General features: G+C 32.9%; 2 protein-coding genes and 1 pseudogene across 4 annotated transcripts; all 3 read right to left on the reverse strand.

The window, feature by feature from the left end:
- Positions 1-287: 287 nt before the first annotated feature.
- LOC129305099 (uncharacterized) lies at positions 288-3081 on the reverse strand. 3 transcript variants are annotated; one of them, XM_054945018.1, is made up of 8 exons: positions 2955-3081; positions 1952-2113; positions 1737-1856; positions 1594-1637; positions 1385-1510; positions 998-1082; positions 758-808; positions 288-650 (listed from the first exon to the last, which is right to left on the reverse strand). In XM_054945018.1, exons 1-8 carry the CDS (start codon positions 2997-2999, stop codon positions 576-578), a joined length of 708 nt encoding a protein of 235 aa, XP_054800993.1. In that variant the 5' UTR covers positions 3000-3081; the 3' UTR covers positions 288-575. The 3 variants fall into 3 exon arrangements, with proteins under 3 accessions (XP_054800993.1, XP_054800995.1, XP_054800994.1); XM_054945020.1 differs by lacking the exon at positions 2955-3081 and adding an exon at positions 2273-2524 and having other exon boundaries at positions 1952-2102; XM_054945019.1 differs by lacking the exon at positions 2955-3081 and adding an exon at positions 2273-2524.
- On the reverse strand, positions 2848-6041 carry LOC129305098 (uncharacterized; annotated as a pseudogene).
- Positions 6042-12264: 6223 nt separating this feature from the next.
- LOC129306292 (agamous-like MADS-box protein FUL-L) lies at positions 12265-18014 on the reverse strand. The gene is made up of 8 exons (XM_054946796.1): positions 17793-18014; positions 15774-15849; positions 15504-15568; positions 14491-14590; positions 14265-14306; positions 13219-13260; positions 12949-13055; positions 12265-12554 (listed from the first exon to the last, which is right to left on the reverse strand). The coding sequence occupies exons 1-8, from the start codon at positions 17978-17980 to the stop codon at positions 12437-12439; spliced, it is 738 nt and encodes a 245-aa protein (XP_054802771.1). The 5' UTR covers positions 17981-18014; the 3' UTR covers positions 12265-12436.
- Between the last annotated feature and the right edge of the window lie 1946 nt (positions 18015-19960).

The following is a 19960-nucleotide window of genomic DNA, read 5'->3' on the forward strand; positions in this document are numbered from 1 at the left end:
ATCGTACTTCACTGAAAAGAGGGAAAAACATTGTTCTTAATTACATGTTTTGACCTTCTAAACTGTTTTCCTGGTCAAACTGCCATACGTTTGCGTTTTACCATGATATGGTGAGTCTGTTTCATGTACACTAATGGCAATCACTATATCTTATAGATAAAGCGAACCGAAGCTTAACAATGAGATGTCAAGAACTGCGGTTTGGAGTTAAATAGCAGAGCCAACGTCGTTCAGTTTATTATTACTGTATTAGGAATACACGTAGACAAGTGAGATGGGGCATAAAAAAGACGTCGCATTATTTATTTTGGTACATATTAATATGGCCTTCCACCTTACACGGAAGCATCACTTTTTTTCCCCCAATAGAAACAGAAAAATCATACATTTACTGAAGAATTAAAAGACACATACAAAAACGATCAAAAAGATGGAGTGGCTTATTATCTTTTATCATTTATCTTCTCTAATCAGGGAGTTGGGGAATGATCATAGATACAAAAAACTTTAAGATGCAATAAAGATGGAGACTTTCATCAGAACTCAGAAGCATAAACTTGGAGATGCGATAAACTTCACCCCTCAAATTCAAAAGCTTTCACGAACACCTCTGGGGGCTGAGCACCATCAATTTTGCGACTTCCATTAATCTGCCAGTTCATTGAATGAATCAATATGCTTGATGGGTTCTGAGCACATTCTGAAATTGAAACATTTTAAGCAATAATTAATACTAACTCCAATTTAATCCACTCACCACATAATATGGAACCCCTCTGACGTTTCCTCTGTTAAGCTCATCCTGAACCTGGTGAGAGTCATAAAAAGCAAACTCAGTGCTATTAAACCTGTTTAATTGCCTGACAACTAAACAGTTTCAAGGCAAGCATGAAGAATACACATCCATTTAAATTCAACGGAGAGCAGTAAATTCAAGCAACCATTTGAAACCAAAATGCTGCAGGAAGGAGTATTCATATATGTGAGTGAAAAATACCTCCCTGAGGCCATTGTTGGGTTCTCGAAGAAACTCTGCTGCCCCTTCCAACCCAACCTTCTCAGCACATTCCAAAAGAAAATTACTGCAACCAAATCACAATTATGCCTGTCGCTTACGAAACCAGATTCAAAGACAAATATCATTATGTAAAGATTGCAAATATATTTTACTACCAGTGAATCCAAAAGCATCACATGTGTCGATATAAAGTTGCATTGTTCATGTCTCATGAGTAATACAACCTTCTACAACATGTAAATAAGATTAGTTTCATATTCACACTGAGCATCCATCTCCCACGTCACTCTTGGATACTGATCCTATACATACAGCACACAATCTTTGTAGAAGTCAGCCAGCAGTGACATGCACCAAAGTACTTACTGGTCACCAATGTGTTTTCCCTGTGTGAAGTAGCCAAGGCCCAATTCTTCAACAAGATGATGTTGTTTGTCTGAGCCCTGCAGTCCTGCAAAATATATGAGCCGATGACTGTCCAATGTGTTTCCCCTGTGGATGAAAAAGAGTTTCTTAGTTCCAGAAAATGTTTATTTTCCGTTGAAGAAATTAAGGTAAACCACCCTCAAGCTTACGTCAGCCCAGACATGTTATATTGGAGGCCCACGCTCCCAAAAACCTGGAAACACCAATTTGGAATAATATCTTGCTACTCATTTCATCAGAAACACGGGTAGTAACAGCAATAAAGCAATGAACTTGATTCAGAAAGAAAAACCTCTGACATCCGAGCTTCCATCTGTTCTGATTGAGATCCAAATTTCCCCCTGTAATACTCTCTCTTGTCAACGCCTTCTTTAGGGGCAGCAGGGTTAAGTTGATAAGGATGCCATTTTATCTGTAATTTGAAGCCATCATTTTAATGAGCAACGTATATGCCAGAGATGTTTGGGTACAAGACAAACACATACAAGCACAGAGAGAGCGTAAAACCTCGAAGTTGTATCTGTCCTTAGAGGAATCAATGGCTTTATCTAGATTTCTCTTGCCAAAGAAGCACCATGGGCATACAGTATCAGCACTAATATCAATTTTAACGAGCTTCTTCCCAGGGTTGGATCTGGAGGTGTTAGGCATGGTCCTGCTGTGTAAAATCTGCAGTCTCAGTAAACAAACATTACTAGATTCAGCGAGGAGGAAGATGATAAATACGCAATGTCAGATAGAATAGTTCAAAGCTACAAATAAGAAGTGCCTATAATTGAGTCCCATGAAGAGCGTATGCAAAACAAGGGATTAAACTTGAATGTATACCCAGAATGCTGCTAGTTTTGGGAGATCAGTGAGACAGAAGAACGCACATAGAATTCATTATCGAAGATGAAGAGTAATAGTTTGATCTATTCAATTTTAATTTGGAAAGATGATAGAAAGACAAAGTCAGAAAGCATAAGCTTCGGCCATGGTTCACGCTGACGGGAAAACTGGAATGCACGCAAATATGGAGATGCAGTAAAACAAGATCCATCCAAATTAGAATATTCAATGCCTTCTCCGATCCTCCGATCGTTACTCATTCGTCCACCAAAAAGAAAAAAGGAGTCCAATTCAACCATTTTCTATAAATGATCTCTTTTATTTTTGCATAAATTTTATATAATATATTTAATATTGATTTTGGCCATATATGTATGAGAAATCTAAAATCATAGGATCCATTTTTGAAAATGTCCTAAATTTTCTTGGGAGTCCAATTGAACAGGAAACCAGTTAAACACCTTATAACGTATTCAAAAAAGTGTCTAATTACGTGGAAAAAGTAGGAAGAATTACGTGTGCGTTTTTGTAGAGAAATCTGATATTCATATTTTTATAATAGCATATGGAACTTTCACCTAAATATTAATATTTTATGCAGTAAGGGGAGACTGAAACACCAACACTTGATGGTACATACTAATACAAGACAATATTTATCAGTTTCAATTTCGAATACCAATACAAGAAAAATGGAGGGATCCAAAATAGAACACTTGATCATCTTAATTGCAAGAGTTTGCCGTCAGTATAATATTGCAATGTTTTTGCAGCGTTTCATATATCTTTATCCAGCAGCATCACTGTACAGACTTGAAGATGTGGCACACTCTACTGAGCTCAGGGGGCTGAGCGCCACTAACTTTGCAACTTCCGTTAATCTGTCAAAGAATTAAATGAATCAATACTGAATAACCCAGAAAAAGCAAATGGAATTTTATACACTCACCCATAGAATGGAACCCCTCTGACGTTTCCGGAGGGTGCATTGAGCTCATGCTCAACCTAGTCAGAGTCAATCACAAACAACAGTCATATCATTTGCTTTAGTATAACTGCCAACTATTATAAAGAAAACATGTTGAGTTTAAAACAACTGCATAAGAAATTCAAATACTATGCAGTTTGAAAAATCATCAATCATCAATATATATATATATATATATATATATTTACAGCGAACAGCAGTATTTATAAGTTTTGTTTTGGTGACGGCATCTATAAGTGCGAATTAACGTGATTTACATGAAGCTCGATATATAGCAAACGCAATCATTTGAAACCAAATGCATCATGAAGGAATCAGCCTGTTTTACATATGTTATATGAAAAGTACCTCCTTGAGCGCATTGTTGGGGTCTTGAAGAAACTCAGCAGCCCCTTCTAAGTTCACCTTCTTGGCACATTCCAGAAGAAAATCACTACAACCAAGCGACAAAATGAATGAAAGATTATGCCTACCATTTAAGGTTTGTTGGGATTAAGGAAAACGACAGATACAGGACAAGGAGTGGAAATGTCTAAATTAAAAGTCCCCTTCCTTATAGTCTCCTCTGTTCTCATCAATCCAAATGTACCTTCAAGGAATCATATTCAAAGAAGAGTAGAGCCACTGAAGCCGTGTAAGCCACAAGACAAGTAAGACAATTGCTTTAGGCCTCCAAATTTTTTTCTTCATAATACCCCTATTATATATGTGTGTAATTGATATTTGTATTGTTATATACTTAATCGCAGATAAAAGAAAACAAAAAGTATTGATTGTGTTTCTTGTTGAAAAAGCTTCAACCATCTCAGTATAACATTAATTATTGAGCTGAGCCCATTATCTACATAAAAAAAGAATAGTAAGATCCATAATATACTAATCTGTACTACATTAGCTTGTTCTAACTCACGGTTTCACTCTTCATTTTTTTATCTTATTCTAAAGCCTAAAACATTGACAAATATCAATATCAAAACCGTATATAGTTTTTAAACCGTAAGGTGACACCTTTAAGCTTTATTAAATCTTGTTTTATAAATTATATAATTATATTGATTTTTCACATTAATCATTAATATCATCGGTCTTAACTGTATCTTTTGTTAAGAATTTATTACCACCCCCACATCAATGTTAATACTCACATTCCATCCCAACGTATAGGATAGAGTAGAAGCACTTTATCAACACTAAGTTTCATCTCTCTATTGAATTAATTAGTATTTTGTTAGAATTACTATATTATAAAACTTTAATATTTGATTTTGTAAAAAATGATGAGTGCATATGTGTTTGTGTGCATATATATTTTAATGAGCAGTTACACATGCTAGGCTTTACCAATAATTTCACCTTAGGCCTCAAAACTTCTTTATACGGCCCTGAGCCACTCTTAATCACAATGTATAGCGATTGTAGGCAGGCCAATCTTCACAAACTAGTTTCATACTTAACATCAGCACACAAGCTTTAAAGAAGTCAGTTTGTAGTATTAGTTCTCTCCCGAAGCAGTGACCCATAAAGAAGACATGTTTAGATGAATCCACCATCCATCAAAATAAAAACAATGTAGTACCTGAAAGTATGACAGCATATACTTGAAAGGAAAAAAGGGGACATGGACCAGATGTACTTACTTGTCACCAATGTACTTTCCCTGTGTGAAGTAGGCCCAGAAACAATTCTTCTACAAGGCGATGTTGCTTCTCAGAGCCCTGCTGTCCTGCAAAGTATATAAGCCTACGGCCGTCTAAAGTGTTTCCCCTGTCATGACAGTGTTAGCTGAATCTCAACCCAAAAAAAAAAAAAACTTCTTGTCCATTGAAAAAATGTTAAATTAAACCACTCTCCAGCTTACGTTAATCCAGACATATTATACTCCAGACCTTCTTTCCCAAAAACCTGCAAATACGATATTGGTAAAATGACTAGTTCACGTGAATAATAGACAATAAATAGAAACAAATTAACATGTGTGACCGAATAAGGTACTATGCCCACAAAAACAAAAGCAAAAGAACCTCTGACATCCGAGCTTCCATCTGTTCTGATCCAGATGCGAACTCTCTTCTGTAATACTCTCTCTTGTCAACACCTTCTTTTGGGGCGTCTGGGTCGAGTTGATAAGGATGCCATTTTATCTGTAACATTGAGTTAACAACATTTATTAGCAAGGCATATTGATGGACACACACAAACACGCACACACAGAGACAAAGTCAGAGTGTAAAACCTCAAAGTCGTATTTGTCCTGAGCAGAAGCAATGGCTTTGTCCAGATTTTTTTTGCCAACAACGCACCATGGGCATACAGAATCAGAACTAATATCGATTTTAACAAGCTTCTTCTGAGTGTTAGAACTGGAATCGTTTGCCATGATCCTGCTGTATCTGCAGGTTGTCTGCAGATAACATCAGATTCAGAAACGACGCGGAATAATTAGCGAAACCCGTCTATGAAGAAGAAGCTCGAAGTGTGAAAGATGCAATAATTCAGTTAGATTAGCAATCAACTACAAATATAATGAAAGTGCCTATAATCAAAAACCAGGTAGGATGAAGAAAACGGATAACATTGGGATAAAAACAAATGACTAGAACTTGGAAAAATTTACCCAGGAGGTTTGGAGTTTTGAGATGAATTGAGAGATGGGAGCAGAACGAAAGTCCATAAGTCTGGCCAGGGGTGAGGAAAATAGGCTTCGGAGATCGGAGAAACACAAGGAAAAAAAAGGTGCGAATTTTCAAATCAAATTTCGAAATAAGGTACTAGTATCTGGAATCTGGAAAGTCCATGTTTTGACGTTTTCTTGACCAACCCCACCAACTCCCAAAGGAAGTAGCTGTAGCTCCGGCTCCTGTCAGAGTGAGAATATGTATTTACTACAAAAATAATTATTTTTAATAATGTAATTAATAAAAATAAAAACAAATATAAATATAAAAAATAATGGAGTCTGTTTCTAACAAATATGATTAAAATTAATTTTTTTTATTCTATAAATAAGATTGGAGAAGTATTACTTTTAAAAGTTTTTAGTCGACAACATTTAGATATATCAATGTATTTTTATCTCATAAAATTAAAACAAGTAGATATTAATGTATTAATAATAATATCAATAATTAGGGTTTGTTATATAACAAATAATATATAAATGATATACATTTTTTAATTTAATTAAAAACATATAACTAAAATATATAAAGTTAAGTATATAAATTTTTTTCATAATTTATATTCCCATCATAGAGCATTCATCCAACCAAATCAAATTAGTCCATTTAATTATTATTATTATTTAATAATAATATTAAATTAATTAATAATATATACTAAGTTTAAATTTTCCTTCTTTCTTAGATTATACTCCATCTCGTCTTTAATATAGCACAAAGTTAATCAATTCATGTTTATGAAGAAACCATGGTCATACATATATATATCCTTAAAATAGCTAAAAGGATATGTAACCTTTTAATTTTATATTTTTTAATCAATAATTATAATAAATTGTTGTCTGTAAATTCAATAATAATAAATATACAGGGGTAAGATTTTAAAAAAAATAATCACTCTAACTTTTACTTTACATTAAGGAAAAAAAATGTACCTATTAAGAGTCCGTTTTTGTATTGAGAGTTGAGACTTGCAAATTAAACCAAATTCTAATCGCATCCCCACACGTACATAGACATGATCTAGTGTCATTAATTCAAATCATTATCTTTTATCCGAATTTTCACTCATTTAATCATTCAAGATAAATTCAAGTAGCCCAGAAGTTTTAAATTAAAGAGGACACTACTATAAAAAAATTAATTTTGAACAGTATTTTTTGTCTATATTGTACAATTATGAATTATCCAATATGATACTATTATATAATGGTAAAATAAATATTGGATAGTTATAATAACCATCCAATATTATAATATCCAATATATATTGAAACTAGATGTTTGGAGTAAGTAGAAAATCTATATATTGGACAGTTATTTATTAAAATTATCCAATATATGTCATTTATTGGACAGTTGTAGAAATAATCATTCAATATATTATAATTTTTTTAAATATACAGACTGCATTTCTTATAACCTCCTGCAACTGTGCAATGCAAATACAATGATTAGTCTAATCCAAAATTATACTAAACTAAAAACAATTATAGCAAACTAACAATTTTATTAAAATAAAAAAATTATTTCCTATACAATTGCTCAAAATATTACTAAACAAAACAAAGTTGTTTACTATACTAAATTAAAATTATTCTAAAAACTAAAATAAAAATGTACAGGTCACTTATTTTTAGCACACATTTGAAAATTGTACTCACACCATTTCTCAATGACTTCGTTAATGTGACGATCCCCCGAATTCTTTACAGTATGAATTGGGATAATACTTCAATAATATAATGAGACAATAAAGTTAATTACTTCAATAAATTAAAATTTATAATCATATATAATTGAATCTAAATAACATACACACCGTAGTAGGAATTAGAGTCATCCCATGAGTGATGATGTCTTTGAGAACACTTGTTTAGCCTATTTTCATGCCTTTGTAAAATTCACCTGTATGAACCCAGATGACGCATCAATTTGAAGGCCGCTTTTATAATTAACCCAATTGTAACCAAAGATTGGGACTTTCAACTTAAAATAATCCAACTCTCATATGTGTTCAATCACTCCAAAATATGACATTGATGTATATATAAAATTTTTATTTTTCACACTAAAAATATGGATTACTTCAGCTATAAGAGATACACTACTATTTTGCATTGTGCTTCGATCATCTAGCTCTTTAACATAAAATGCGTATCCATTGATTAAATAGCTATCATAAGAGACAACTTGTATATTTGGACCTCTAGCCAACCATTTTATTCTTTTAGAAACAAAATTATCATTAGAATTGTACTTGTCAAAAACATGCTTGTTTAACCAACTTGTGAAATGCTTATTATATTCTTTCTCATATCAAATTTCATTTCTTTTAAGATTATCTTTCCTAATGTCAGATTTGTGCTTATCTACATCTACATACTCATCAACTTCTTTAAAGTTGTGCAACACATAAAGGTGTGCCTGCTCCCAGTGTTTTTTCTTGAAATAGTGAATAATTTGACCTCTTTCATTCCTTTCCCATCTTCTCTTCCCATATGTTTATCTACTGAAATCCCAACATATTTGCCATCTCTCAAGTACTTTTGACAAAATTCAACAACCTTTTCATTTATGTACCTCTTAACAATGCAACCCTTAAGTCCATTTCAATTTTTCACATATCCTTTTAGTATCTTTATGTTACATTTAATTGGGTACATCTATCTTAAATAAGTTGGGCCACACATCTCTACCTCCTAAACTAAGTGAATAGTAAGTTGAACTATTATGTCAAAAAATATAGGTAAGAAATACATTTCAAGTTCACATAATATCCTTATAATTTGGTTTTGCAATCTTGGCAATTTGCGAGGGTTGATCACTTTGATACAAATAGACTTGAAGAAAAAACACAATTTAGTTATTATATTACACACCCCATTAGATAAAATAGAATATATGGCCACTTGAAGAAAATGTCCTATCAAGACATGTTAATCATGAGATTTTAAACATTTCACACACACACACAAACCCACACAATCCCTCTCTAAGCTAATTAAATTTAAGATAATAGTTATAATTATATTAAACTAATTGTAAGTATTTTATCTTATAAAAAAACTTGCCAACAAATGAATTCTTTAATTTATAAGTTATAAATAGCTTATAACATTTATTTTCATGATTTCTTTAGGCATTATATTTGAATATATATATATATATATAAAATATAAATAACATCAGGGTCTATGTGTTTAAGATTAAAAAATAATTTTTAAATATTTTAGAGATTTTATAAAAAGTGATTTATTTTGTAGAGATTTTAAAAAAAATAAAAAATTATTTTACGTTGGTTACAATTATAAAAAAATTATTTTTTTTACTTATAATGATAAGTAAAATATATATTTCAATATTAACATTAATATATATGCCCAATTGTTATAAAAATTACTCCCTCTGTTCAAAAATATAAGACATTTTTTGAGGAGTTAAATATTTAAAAATATAAAAAAATTTTAATCTTTTGATGTGCAATTATTACCTTTTTTTCAAAGTGTCCTTATTGATAGTGACTTTATATCTATTATAGGGTATTTGATATGGATAAATATAAAAAGATAGGATTAGTTTAAAAGTAAAAAAACTACTTTATTGAAGGGTGAGATTAAGTTAAAAATGCCTTATATTTTTGAACGGAGGGAGTATATATTATCAATTTATAAAAGCTGCTTTTATTGAAATTTTTTTATTCCTATTCAAAACAAATATAAAAATTTCTTTTTAATTTTTTTAAAAAAGCTTAAACAAAAGGCCCCTTAAAATGCCAACTATTAATTTCAAACTAAAATTTGGTAGTATAATGACATAAAAATAAAATTTTCTAAGGCATTTTGCCCTCATTTCAATCACATCATTATCATAATCAAAAACAACAATATCATATGTTATTTAAAGCTAAAAATTATACATAAGTAACAATTTTGAGTAAACTAAAAGTACTTATATACAATTTCAATCACTATAAAACTTCATATATTACTCAACTATCAATCAAAGAATCAAAGGATAAAAAATTTTCAATCAAACTAGTTAAATATTGTTCAAACAAAAAATACATAAAAAATAGATAATAAATTTGGATAAAATAAATATTAAATATAACTCTCATTTAATCATATATTATTGGTGCAACATGCCATTTTCAAATTATCTATAACTTAAACTTCACGTGGGCTTTTGTCAAATTTTATTTTTTTCAATGAAGCATTTCATCAAACACCTTGCGTGTTATAATAATAACACAAAATTAATATAATGTAATTTAACAAACCAAAGCCTAATCAAGAATCAAACATGCTCATGTAACCCAAACAATAATCAAATTTTAGATAGCAATCAAGAGATTTAGAAAAAAATGAGAAGAAGAGAGTTGCAATACTTATAGAATGATGCACGTGAGGAGTGAGAAGAGGGCGTGGGAGAGGAAGAGAGCATTGCAAACCAACATTGAATGTTGTCACTTGTCGGTGGTGAAGAAATGGTAGAGGAAAAGAAGAGAGGCACGAGGGGAGGAGCGACAAAAGGTAACTGATTTGATCTTTAAGGGGAGGGGTGTCGAACTAAGAACTGTTTTGGGAATGGTGGTGCTACATTGAACTAATCTAATCTTTAGGGGGCGATCAATGGGGGTGTTACGCAGCGTGAAGAGATGCTTTGACCTTTTGGGGTGTGGGTGTCGAAATGAATCTATGTTTGGACAACAGGAGTTGATATAAAAAGTATATATTGGATGATTGTATTTCCAACCGTCCAATATAATTCATCTTATTGGACAGTTATTATAAATAACCATTCAATGTATTGTTTTATTTTTTTTAAAATTATAAAAATTCAAATATAAATTAGAGGGTTCTTTTAATAATATATTGGACGGTTGTTACCTGTTAGAAGAACCGTCCAATATTCTTATTTATTGGACAATCATAAATATAACCGTCAAATAAAACTTGTCATTTATCTTCCTTTTCATAGTAGTGGGAGAAAATTATATTGAAGATGTAACAGTCTTCACCCCACTCTTTCAGGGGTCTTTTGGATTGGGCCAACCCATATCATTGTAGTGGAAGCCAGCTTTCCCTAAAGTGGTACTTGGGTTATTCCTCACCTTACTAAAGAGGTCTTTTAGAGCCTTCCCAAACTCGAACCCCCAACTTTTACTACCTTAAGAAAATTGAGACTAAGTCTGATACCATTAAGTCAAAAGAGATCTTTTGAAGTCTTCCCAAACTTGAACCCCCACCTCTACCACCTTAAGGAAGTTAAGGCTAAGTCTGATACTATTGAGTCACCCTGACTCAATGGAAGGCTAAGTTTGGTACCAATAAGTCACTCTGACTCAATGGTACCAGACTTAACTTTAACTTCCTTAAGGTGGTAGAGGTTGGGGGTTTGAGTTTGGGAAGGCTCCAAAAGACCTTTTTGGTGGGGTGAGGCCGACTTTCGCTACAGTGATGTTTGGGTTGGCCCAATTCCAAAGACCTCCGAGAGGGTAGGGTGAGGACTGCTACATAAAAGGCACAAACAATGTAATAATATTTATATAATAAATTATTTCTAAAATACAATTTATTAAAAGAAATAAAAGAGTCTCATATTTTTAAGTTGGAAATACAGAAGCACTCTATTTTTTAGTAAATTATGTTGACCTCTCGTATTTATTTTATCTTGGTTATAAGGACTATATATATATATATATATATTTTTTGAAAGCTAAGCCTGCTCTAAATGATATCTTCTTATAACCTTTAAGTTGCATTACATAAACTTCCATTTTCTTGTCAACATATATAATCCAGCCTATCCATTAAATTAAAAGGCAGATACTTTTAGCCGAAATTAAATCACCTTTGCCGGTAAAAATGTTTTTAAAGTAAAATATGTATCCCTTAATTTTCGAAAACTTTCAACTATACCAATAACAACTTTTAATTTCATAATAATCACATGTCCCATAATCCAAAACCTGTTACGTCATCACCCGTCTTTTAATTAACTTGAAGAACATCAAATAATGGCAACCACTGGAAAACCAAGTCACTGAATTCTTAGCTCTAAGGGTAGGTAAACTATATGATTGCATTCTCGTCACAATGATTTTATATCCCATTTACAAAGAAAAAATAATGTTAGTATTAATTAAGCTCTGTGTGTTGGAAAATATACAAACAAGAAAAAAGAAAAATGAGTATGAGAGAAAATAGTGGAAATTATGATGACGAGTAGTGATGGGAAGCTAAGGGGGAAGAAGATTAGGTGTGAGTAGAAAAGGTATGTGTATATATATATATATATATATATTAACAAAGCTAGCTTTGCTGGAGCCTAAGATTTCAGAGGCTGCATTTCCCAACCACAACACATCAACACCCACACACACAGACAGACAGCAAAACATGTTATAAATGTAGCTACTCCACATATCTCCTTAGTTTAAGTTCCTGCAACATTATAATCACCTTAACCATATCACCCAAAATATAGAGTCTAACTAGTCATATGAAACATCATCCAAGGTGGCATGACGATGTTGTTACTAGGACCAGCTTCAGCTTCAGCTTCATTGTCCCCCACCAACATGGCTCCTCCTTCTTCACGAGTTCCACTGCACAGTTACACTTTTCATCACCCACTGTACAGTTTGCACATGTGTATATATTTATCAACGGTAAATGAATTTTAATTTATCCATATATATATATATATATATCATCAGTATAATTAAGTTGACTGTGTCGCAGAAACATATCTTGCTACATCTGCTCAATCTATTTCTACGTATATCTATTTCTACATATGCTGCTTCTTTTTCCAAAAAAAAAAAAACTGTGTGTAGGGTGGGTGGGTGGGTGTGACACAGAGAGAGAGAGAGAGAGAGTATATCTATTTCTACATATGCTGCTTCTTTTTCCAAAAAAAAAAAAAAACTGTGTGTAGGGTGGGTGGGTGGGTGGGACAGAGAGAGAGAGAGAGAGAGAGAGAGTAATGAATATGTATACCCAAGAGTTAGAGTAGGTGGTGATGGTAGCTGCGGCGGAGAAACATTGAAGTCGAATGGATATTGCTGGGGTGGGGTTATCAGTGCCTTCTTCTCTTTCTCCTTCACCTGCAGAAATTATCATAACTTAATACAATAATCTTACTCATTTCTACTTGATCTGCAATATTAATTATGTTATACATGTGTCTCCCCCAAACACGTACACAAATAAATGAGAGATAAATTAAAATTATCAGCTCCACATACAATGTGGCTAAGTTAATAATACCTTCTTGGCTAGCATGTTGTTTTGATCCTTCAGCGCCTTTTCCTGTTATATGTAAATTCACCACACACTTATCATTTTCCATTATCAATTGGATTTGCCGTAACATTTTATAGAAATCACAACAAACTTAATTATGTCAGCCAAAAAAAAAAGTTGAATAAGTCATCACCATTTTAACAAATTAATAACAAAATGCATTGTTTACAATATAACTTATGGAACTTCTTTTTTAAAATTTTGTGCAACGAGTATCCAGTGTGATATGTTTAGCTAAGTCATTGAAATAAATTTAAAAAAAATTAAACAAAGAAGAAACCCAAGGCATTGATCTAAGGATACACCACTCTTTGTAAGCCATGTACCCTCCATAGATAAGGGATATATGTGCTTACTTCCATAGTTAATTATTTTTTTATTAATAACATCCCAAATCGACTTTAATGAATATATAGCATAGCAGTACGTAGCTACATGTTAAAGTAATGTTGTGTATTAATATAGCTTATATATGGGAGACACAAGGCCACACGACTAACGCAGTGGCAGCGATAGTGTTGAGCTACAAACTATAGCATATGAGCTAATACATAGCCTGCTATATATTGGCTCCAGTGCTTCTGATCATGGGAATAAATCAATCATCCACCAACACATTAATTAATACACACATATAATAAAATCCCAAACAAATATTAGTAACCACAATTCAAAATTAATGAATAAATTATTTGTCCATACTATTTACAGTACATGCATGAAACTAACCTGTGCGTTGTATATGTATGCACTGTGACACCGTCTATTGTTTGGTGGTACTTGTTAGCAAACATGAATTCATATCCAAACTATGTACATAGTTCAAAGACTTTCAGCTGTGCCTTAACATGACATTATTATGTTATCGCTACACCGTACCTTTTCTTTCTTTCTTCTTGTTTTTTCTTTTGCCTTTTTTAATGCTCATGTTTTTTTTAGCAAAAATTTTTTAATGTTCATGTTAATAACCTTAATAAATATCTCTCATATACATATAGTGCCCACCGTACCATTTTGTGCCGCTCTGAGATGGATTCCATCATGATTTGGTTCTGCACAAATTTTGATAACTGGAGTTGAGTACTAAAGGAATAAACCAAAAAAAAAAAAAGAAGTTATATTAGGGATTCAATTTTCACGATGCTTTTTGATTCCCTTCTTTCATATTTCTTTTTCCTTTTTATTTAATTGACATGAGTAGTTTTGAGCTAGCTAGCATATGTTTAACTCTTTTACCTTTTTCATTCGGATGCGCTTTAGAGCATTGTCGAGCTGGTGCTCCAAACTCTGAAGCTCCTTCAAACTCAAGGGATCCAAATCCTCTCCTTCATAATTCCTATTTTCAGCATCACATATAACATATATATTAATCATTATTAACCATTAACACAGTTGAATTCGTACCTTCTTTATTAAGCTATATCATGTGTTAGGAATGGGGAGCGATCGCTTGGGAAAGAGGGGAGAGGAGAGACAAGTAATAGTAGCGGAAGGACACTACATTTTAACTCAAAATTTCAATGCTTAAGTTTATAGATCCTTCATCTTTATTATATATTAGTTATTAATTCAATTTTATTCAATGCAGGACTTTTCATATCGTCTTATATCCACTCATACTTAGACAAACTGGCAATCTCCCTCAAGAGTGAGTCCACAAGTTTTTCATATCAAAGGCGTCCTAAACACAGGTTTCAAACAATTTAATGCACACAAGTCCTTGCTGAAGTAGGGCCAGTCTCATTTGTTGGGCTTCAAATGTGTGAACAATAATGGGCTTACAGGTCCTGGGTGAAGCCTAGCTCTGATACCACTTGTTAAAATTTTGGCTTCAAATATGTGAACAATAACAAGTTTATAGGTCTCGAGTAAAACTGTCTCTGATATTACTTGTTAAGAATAGGGAGCTACCACCTGGGAATGGTGGGAGAGGAGAGACGAATAAGATTAACAAAAAGATGTCACATTTTAACTCAAAACCTCAAGGCTCAAATTTATAGGTCCTTGTTTTTTATTTTGTATTAGTTATTAAACCTAATTTTATCTGATGTGGGACTTCCCACATCATTTTTAGCCCATTCACACTTAAACAATCTAACACCATCCAAATAAAATTAAGTACCATGAATCAAAATAAACACTATCTGCTCTTAATTCATCGTTTTTCTTTCACTCAATTTTACTTTGAAGTGATCTTCAGAAAATAATTTTGAAAGACTACCGGAGGAAAGAGTAAGTGTGAATTTTACCTTATGTTCTTTTGTAAAACTTCAGCTCTAGTAGTGAGCTTGAATAGCTCCAAAGACAAGTTTCCCTACAAGAATGATAAAAAAGAATTTGTTAGAGTTTCTAATTCATTTATTGAGATTTGAGAGCAGGTCATATTAATCGTAAACTTGAAATCTAGTTAGACCCAGTTATAATTTGATTATATTCAAATTTTAATATGTAGTTTCCTTGTTTTTCTCTAAGCTAGGTCGGTACCATAATTTTACATATTTGTATATATGAAGGAGCACCTGGGAATCGCTGTTGGTTCCAGCAAGTTGTTCTGAGTGCGAACATCTCTCATATCGCTCCAGAATGTTATCCATGCTGTCCCATGCAAAAATATTATTCAATTTAAATTTAATCAAATCAACAGAAAATCAATATCAATACACAAATATATAATATTAAATGATTTGCATAAACAATGAATAGTATGATTTATATCATGCTCCTAATTGCACGGAGTTTACTCTATTAAAAAGAAACAGTGACTCCTCAATTGTAATTTGGGCGAAAAATTTCCTATGTTGAGAATCTCATGGTCAAAGTCATCAACGGGTATGTACGTATTAGGTTAATAGCAATAAATAACAAAAAGAGATCGTTTGAGTTAATACACAGACATATCTTTTGTTAATGTTCTGTGATCAAATTAATGTAAAATATTGATGTGAAAACCAAGTTAATTATTTTCCCTGCAGTCATTTATCGTCATTTGAAAACAAGAGGTACTGTAGTCATTCTTCTTTATCAATATCACTGCACAGAGCATAGCTCTGTAAAGATTTATTTCAACCAATCACAGGCTGCATGCACTCCTAAGTATAGCAAACCGGTATTAACTCGCATTCCAAATTACACAGAGATATATAACATATATTAACAATGCATGGACCGAATATGATTAGGACTGATCTAATGAAAATTTTATTTCCGTTAGGTACAATTTTAAAATTATTTTATTCTCTGTTTTTTTTTTTTGCAGGTAATACAAAATGGTCGGTACAAAATTATTTTATACTCAAAACAGACTCTGAGAGTAGAGAGACCTCTGATATCATCCTCCAAAATGTTCTTTGTTCGTTTTTTAATTGTTTTTTTTTTTTGCCTATATATCGGGTGTTTTTAATAAAGTAAGAACTTCTACATCATGTGAAGCAAAACTGTACTACAATTTGCCAGCCTATAAAAGATTCAAATTAGTCTCAAAAGCCTAGATGAGAGTTAGATGTTTGGCTTCAGACAAAATGGTTAAATCAGAAGAGTCTATCAACTTCTATTTTTATTTTTTCCCTAATTAGTTACTTACCTTTGTCTTCTATCAAAATTTCCTGCATCATTAATTACTATTTATATTGCTTGCTGTAAGCACCCTAAACATTAAGATCTCTACGAATATGTACGCGTGGTTGTCATATTGAGCTATATATAGAGTGGATAAATCGGACAAATATTTTTAAAAAAATACTTTTAACAGAATATTTACGGGTTACTTTCAATACATTTATGTATCTATAGATGAGCTGTATTTTAGTGAAAAATGCAATATATTTAATTTTCTCCAAGCAGTTAGGGTACTCTTCATTTTCGTCAGGCACACACAACATATATATGAATTAATTAATCAATAACAAGCTAGCTACACAAACAACCTCATACAAGCACGCTTAAGAGACGCCATCAAGACTGGTCATGTCTGCAGTTAGGGTATTATACTATACAAATTAAATGGTCAGATGAAAAAGGAATAGAAAGTAAAATGAGTTAGATGAGATAAAACTTAGTTTAAACTGAAGAAAATGTCAGAAGTATTGGTTCTCCTTCTCATATTAATTCATCAGTGTCCAATGGAGCCCGTGGCATGTGGGAGGATCAATACCCTCAAACCAACATGGCACTCGAATGTTAACTATTTTATTTCAGTACGTAGAGTGATATCAGCTGCTCTGTATAGAGGAAAAGAAAGAAAGAAAATGGAACAGAAAACATGCTATTCCTGTTTATGTATGTGTATGTGAGTGTGGATCTCGTAAACCTGACACTTAGCTCGTTGGGATAACAAGAAACAATTGCCATATGGCGAGAAGACAGTACGGTGAGAAACAGAAATATATATATATATATATATATGTATATATATGTATGTATGTATGTATGTATGTCCAAGCATGGAGGAACATGATCAAAGACAGACAGACAGACAGACAGACAGACACACACACACACACACACACACACACACACAGAGGGGTATAAGAACCAAGGACCTGGAGGAATGAGAGGAAAACTCAGTAAGTTTGCCCCTGCAACTGAAGACAATCAAAGCGACCTGGGCATCGCAGAGCACTGAGATTTCATTGGCTTTCTTGAGCAGCCCGTTTCTGCGTTTTGAGAACGTCACGTGCCTGCTCGAACTGTTCTCGATCCGCTTCAACTGAACCCTACCTCTCCCCATCTCCCTCGTTCAGCTTTTGTTTTTTGTTGGGTTTTTTTTTAACCTCTTTTTGACAAACACAAGAAACCAAATCAAATTCAAGCAGTTTAGACTTTAGAGAGAACAATTACCAACAACCCAGATCAAGAAAAAAAGAAAGAAAAGATATCATATATGTACATACCTATAACGATAAATCAATATATATAAGGAAACCCTAAAGAGTGAGGCTGTGAGGAGAGAAGAGTAGGCAACAGAATGCAAAAAAAGAAAAGGTAGGGTAAAGAAATGGGGAGAGTGTGTGGTATATATAGAGTCTATAACGTGATTGTGTTTCTACTTTTGTGAGGGTTCATGTCATGTGTATAAAAGATGAAGCGGGGGAGAATATATAGTAAAAATGGGGAAGAAATGAGTGCAGTGCTAGTGCAGATTTGAAACTAGGGCTTGCATCTCTCTCTGTTTTGTTAGAGAGGAGGGGAGGGGAGGGAAGGCTAGCAGTTCTTTTCAGTACAATGCGTTGTCGAGCGTGGAGTGGGTGGGACCAGGCAAGGACATTGTGTTGTCGAGTGGTGATTGGAGAAGAGAGATGCTCCAGACAAAATGGTGGGACCCAGAAAAGATGTTTTGGGAAAAGAGAAGTGTACGCATTTGTGCGTTGCCATTTGAGATGTTAATTATCATCAGTGTGTTCAAAATTAAGCTGAAACCCACCCCCCCCCCAAACAATTCTCACTCCTCTCCTCTTCCCAATTTTGAGAAAATTCTTAGTATATATTAAAAGTATTATTAAGTTAACAAAAATGTAAGAATACATATAAACTTGTTTTAACGAGTGTAAGAATCCACATTCTATTAAATTGAATAGGGCTCACGTCTGTTAAAATTGATGGACATTGGTCAAATTTGCACATTATATTTCTCTTTTTTAATGGTCAATGTTAATAGACATTAATTAGTTAAATTTAATGGAATATAAATTGTTATACTTATAATGTTTGTTCACTTAAAAATATTGAGTACTCCTAAATAAAAAGTTATTGGGTATGTTTTCCTTTTAAGTAACCCTAATTAAATCTCACCAGATCATCCATGACCATGATTCATCAATATCGTCGATATAAAATATAAAATCTGAAGATGTTTTTTTTTTGTTGGCAAAAATTATACGTGGAATATATGCTATATAGGTTTCAGTGGGACTACGTTGAAGTATATAGAAAGAGAGTGAGGGCATTGATGTGAGGAGAGGAGCGAAGAAGAAAAACAGGAATAAGCTGAGCTCCATCGAACTGTGTTCACCACAATGTCATCAAGGATTCATGACGCATGCTACACAGCGTTTTCTCAGCTCTTAACTAAATAGAACATTGAAAACTTGACCATTCATTATTCCTTAAATTTTAAACTTTTGCAAATTATTGCTTTTTGTTAATTAATTAACTTGTTATTTCTCCAAGCTAGGAAGCCTGATATGATAATCACACTATTTTTTTTTTACGAAGTTTATTTCTGTGCAGAATTTTTTCATGACATGGTATGTTTTAATTTGCAGCGAATTTGCAAGGATTTATTAGAAAATTAAAGTATGTGATTAATTTGTAAGGCTCGGTATTTAATTAACTACTACTCTAGGATCTACTTTGAAGCCGGCAAGTATTGCCATAGGGCTCTCTCTTAGTTACTAGGTTTTGCTCTCTCTTGGTTTGCGTGCATTAGAAAGTTCATGGAGATAGACAACAATAGTCTTCGAAAACAGCCTCCACATCGACCATTCGATATACCCTCCGATGACCTAGCCTGAACAGGTGGAAAGAAGAAAATGGAAGGAGCTTTAACTGATGATTAGATTTCCAATGATATTCAAATCCCAGATGTGGATAACAATGAAGAAACTTCCCTCAGTCAAGGACAAGTTGCAATGGAACATGATGGTGGAAGTGACTCCCATAGAAACCTCACCAAACTCAAAAGGTTTATCTTATAGGGCTACACTTCTAG

The sequence above is a fragment of the Prosopis cineraria genome, unplaced genomic scaffold (assembly GCF_029017545.1).
Source record: "Prosopis cineraria cultivar Desert tree isolate PC_DT_omini unplaced genomic scaffold, ASM2901754v1 PC3, whole genome shotgun sequence".
Taxonomy (NCBI): domain Eukaryota; kingdom Viridiplantae; phylum Streptophyta; class Magnoliopsida; order Fabales; family Fabaceae; genus Prosopis; species Prosopis cineraria.